The sequence below is a fragment of the Mus caroli genome, chromosome 1, assembly GCF_900094665.2.
Source record: "Mus caroli chromosome 1, CAROLI_EIJ_v1.1, whole genome shotgun sequence".
Lineage (NCBI taxonomy): Eukaryota > Metazoa > Chordata > Mammalia > Rodentia > Muridae > Mus > Mus caroli.
This window is the reverse complement of record NC_034570.1, coordinates 146,720,669-146,724,881: the sequence shown is the minus strand read 5'-3', so window position 1 is coordinate 146,724,881 and position 4,213 is coordinate 146,720,669. Positions and strand designations below refer to the sequence as shown.

Sequence of the window (4,213 nt, the reverse complement as noted above, 5' to 3'; positions counted from 1 at the left end):
AGAGGGTTAAAGGTCTTGTAGTGGGGTCTTTTTTTTTGTTTTTTTTTTTTTTGGGTTTTTTTTTTTTTTTTTTTTTTTTTTTTTTTTTTTTTTTGGTTTGGTTTGGTTTGGTTTTTTGGTGCTAGATAATGTGTTAGGGCCTCACACATACTACATAGACATTTATACCAAGTTACAGCATGCCCCAGCCCGAGGACTAAGGTGTAACAAATTCATTTAGCTACTTCATGAAGGATAGTCTTAATGGAAACAGATTCTTTCTCTCTCCCTTTAAATTTTACTACACTTATGTAGTGTGTGTGTGTGTGTGTGTGTGTGTGTGTGTGTGTGTGTAGGTAAAAGGACGGGTTTCAGTGGCACCTTTGCCTGCTGAGCCATCTCACCAGCCTTTCTCCTAATTGTTGGTTTGGTTGCTTTTGGTTTTGGTTTTAGTTTTGGTTTGAAACAGTGTCTGTCTGCATAGCTCTGGCTAGTTTGGAACTCACAGAAACTTAACTTGCCTCCTGAGTGCTGGGATTAACAACACCTGGCATCTGCCATTCATTTTAACCTCTAATGGTATCAGAGAAAACTACAATGACTGTGCTAAGACAGCTAAGTCAGTCCCCAGTGAGCCCTGCCTCATCATCTGAAGATTTCCCATGTTAGCTGATTCACCACCAGGACAAGTATCACCCATGCAAAAAACAAAAATGACTTATTGTCAACTTTAGGGACCATACCTACCAAGTAGTGTTTCAGATAGCTTCAGGCTGTACCCTGAGATCTGCTGCTCCAAAAGATTCCTAGCAGTTCTATTTACTAAAGTAATTAATCAGGAAAAGCTTCGGAAGTGGATTTATTGGTAAGTGAAGTGATCTACAAAATTGCTGTGGAAGTGGAAAAGCATTCTGTAAATGAAACGATAACATAATTATCTCCAGTAATATGGACAGGTTCAGTGCCAGAGTTGTACACTGTCAGCCTGCATGCCACAAAGGAAGCTATCAGTACGGTGAATTCACTGTAACTCTAGGAGGTTCCATTACACTCAGCCTTTGTATCCACACATACATACATATACACACAAAAAGAAATCACTCCCCCTTGAATCTAAGAAAATGTGACATGTATGACCTTTTTTTTTTTTTTTTCTGAGCAGAAGCGGCTATCCAACACCCAAATGAACCTTCTGTCAAGATAAAGTGGTGGCTGCTGGGACTTGTTGCCACCCTTGCAGTGGGAATATTTTGGTTCTTTCATACCCCTGCAGTGGAAACCACTGCCGTTCAAGAATTCCAGAACCAGATGAAGCAACTCCAGTCTAAGTACCAGAGTCAAAATGAGAAGCTGTGGAAGAGAGGCACCACCTTCTTAGAAAAACATCTGAATAACTCCCTCCCTCGACCCCAGCCTGCCATCCTGTTGCTCACTGCAGCTCAAGATGCTGCAGAAGTGCTCAAGTGTCTGAGTGAACAAATTGCCGACGCCTACTCCTCCTTCCGTAGTGTCCGTGCCATCCGGATTGACGGGGCAGGTAAAGCTGCTCAGGACAGTGACCTCGTTAAGCATGAAGTCGATCAGGAGCTGACTGATGGATTTAGAAATGGCCAGAATGCAGCTGTGGTACACCGCTTCGAATCCCTGCCTGCTGGCTCAACCTTGATCTTCTATAAATACTGTGACCATGAAAATGCAGCCTTCAAAGATGTAGCCCTCGTCCTGACTGTACTGTTGGATGAGAAGACGCTGGAAGCCAGTCTAGGCCTAAAGGAAATTGAAGAGAAAGTGAGGGATTTCCTTAAAGTCAAGTTCACCAGCTCTAGCACGGCCAGTTCCTACAACCACATGGACCCAGACAAGCTGAGTGGGCTCTGGAGCCGCATCTCCCACCTCGTGCTGCCTGTGCAGCCTGAGAACGCTCTGAAAGCAGGCAGCTGCTTATGAGGGAGAGAAGCAGAAACCCATCTCTGGTTTGAGCAGTTTTGAGACCTTGTAACCAGAGATGGAATTTGGAACAGTTTTTGAAAACTGGTTTCTTTTTAAAGGAAGTAAAGTTCATACATAAAAGTGGAATAACTAAATCATTAACCAGCCTAACTATCTGTGATTTGAGAGAATTGTTTCTCTATTTCCACTCTGAACCATGTTAAGGGTATTTAGCATAGTGTACAGTATATGCAGTTCCCGAGTGTCTGCCTTGATTCTGGCCGAATCATTCTTGCTGTGGTGTGACCAGTGAGAAGGACTAGGTTCCTCTCTCAAAGAATCAGCTCTATAGTTAACTTTGGATTTACTTGTGTTTGTGATCTTATTAATGGCTGACAGCTCCCTAATTGTAGCTGTGGATTCCCCATATTTTTTCTCTCATACCATTTAAATGTGTGATCCTTAGCTGCTGCCTATAAAAACAGAACTGGGTGTGCGGTTTAGCCAGCCCCTCCCTCACTGGGTTTTAGAGAGGGGAGGAGGGATTTGGAGGTAGAAAAAGAAGAGAAATTGTTCAATAGAGAAGGAAAAGGAAGAAGGGAAAAAAGATAGTTGCAAGCTAGGTGCGGTAAACCACGCCTGTGATCTATCTCAGTATTGTCTCAGGGGAGTCAGGAGAAACAGAAGTTCAAGGCCAGCCTCATCTAGTTAGTGGGTTTTCTGCCACCCTGGGCTACATAAGACACTGTCTTAAAAAAAAAATTAAAACTCAAAATGAAACTTTACTTTTTAAAAAAAGAAACATAAACGTGACAAGAAGCCTATGAGAGGTAGTCACGCGGGCACGCCTAGGCGACGGCCTCTAACTGTTACAGTTTGCTCTTTCTGTTTGTGTTCTTGTATGAGGCTAAAGCTCAGTGGTGGAGCTTTAGCCCAGCCTGTGCAATACCCTGGATTCAGTACCCAGCATTCCACACGCCTGTAATCTCGGCACTCACTCATCACATTGCAGTTGGAGTATCTTGAATTGAAAGCCAGCCTGGAGTATATATATGTCAAGACCCTAATTCAACCCCACTCCCCAGGAAAAAAAGAGTGCCATGGTCCTCCCAAGATTTTTTAAGCTTATATGTTATGCAGTGTATTTCCTTACTTAGCTCTTATCAATTTGAAAGGTAGACAAATTCAAAGTATTCTCTTTGATAATACCTGACAGTTTTTGTCCTAAAGAAAATACAGTTTCTGGTACATCCTCAACTTGATGGTTTGGGATTTTTTAAATTATTATTATTACTATTATTACTTAATTTTTTTACTTTTTTGCCAATACTAGGAATTGAACCTGAGATCCCACACCAGCTGGTCACGTGTTCTCCTGGTGACCATCCCCTAGCAGTATAAACACATTTCAAAGTCAGGTAACTCATGTCTACAATGCCAGCCCTTGGGAAGCTGAAGAAGAAGCCATTATTAGCTGTATAGTGAGTTTCAAGCCAGCTTGCCTGGGCTATAGGATGAAGTACTGCCTCCACACCCACTATCCCCTCCCTGCCCCCCAATACACAACCATCCCCACTACCCCCCTTCCCACTCCTCCCACCCCCACCCCACCCCATCCCCGTCTCCACACCCACTACCTCCCTCCCTCCCATCTCCACAGCCATTATCCCCCCAATACACAACACAGAGATAGCTTCAAAAATTGGTAAACAGTTCTCTTCTGGGCTGTTGAAGAGAACTTCATTTTCTCTGTACGTGAGTACTAGAAGTCTGGGAATGGTGATCCATAACAAATGCAGAGATATACTATGCACATGATCATTTTGTTGAGTGAGTACCTCAAGCCAAAAGAGTGAACCTTACCACACATGAAGAACGGTGGACCTAGGTCTCTACTGCTCGAGTATTTTAGGGTATTTTGCATTTATAACTAGGTATTCTCATCTGTCCGCTGCTGTTTTGTTTTCTACTCTTAATCGATGTACCTTGAGTTCTTCTCCATAGACATCTAAATGAGAGTACTACTTTAGAGTCCTAGTCAACTGTTCTTTACCCACTGGGAATTTCTTGATGGGTGGTAAGATTTGTATTACTATCTGTTTCGGTTAGGTCAGACTGATAAGATTCTCATTTTGTAAAGAATTATAAAAAAGTTTTTGAAAATCTTTATTTTTTACATACATATCATAAGGAAATAGAAATGTCTTATATTCCACTGACTTAAATAAATTACTTTTATCTTTCAGAAAAAAACAATTGTAGCAGTTAATGTGTAAAAAGCTTTTAAAAGCTATTTTAGTAATTT

At 41.8% G+C, this 4,213-nt stretch overlaps 1 protein-coding gene across 2 annotated transcripts in view; it reads left to right on the top strand.

Annotated features, from left to right (window-relative positions):
- The window catches only part of Tor1aip1 (torsin 1A interacting protein 1), a 29,638-nt gene extending 26,473 nt beyond the window's left edge, over window positions 1-3,165 (top strand). For both annotated transcript variants that reach the window (XM_021174243.2, XM_021174234.2), the window contains one exon: window positions 1,142-3,165. In XM_021174243.2, coding sequence (XP_021029902.1) covers window positions 1,142-1,926 — 785 coding nt within the window. In that variant the 3' untranslated portion in view covers window positions 1,927-3,165. The remainder of the gene's footprint in view (window positions 1-1,141) is intronic.
- Window positions 3,166-4,213: the final 1,048 nt, after the last annotated feature.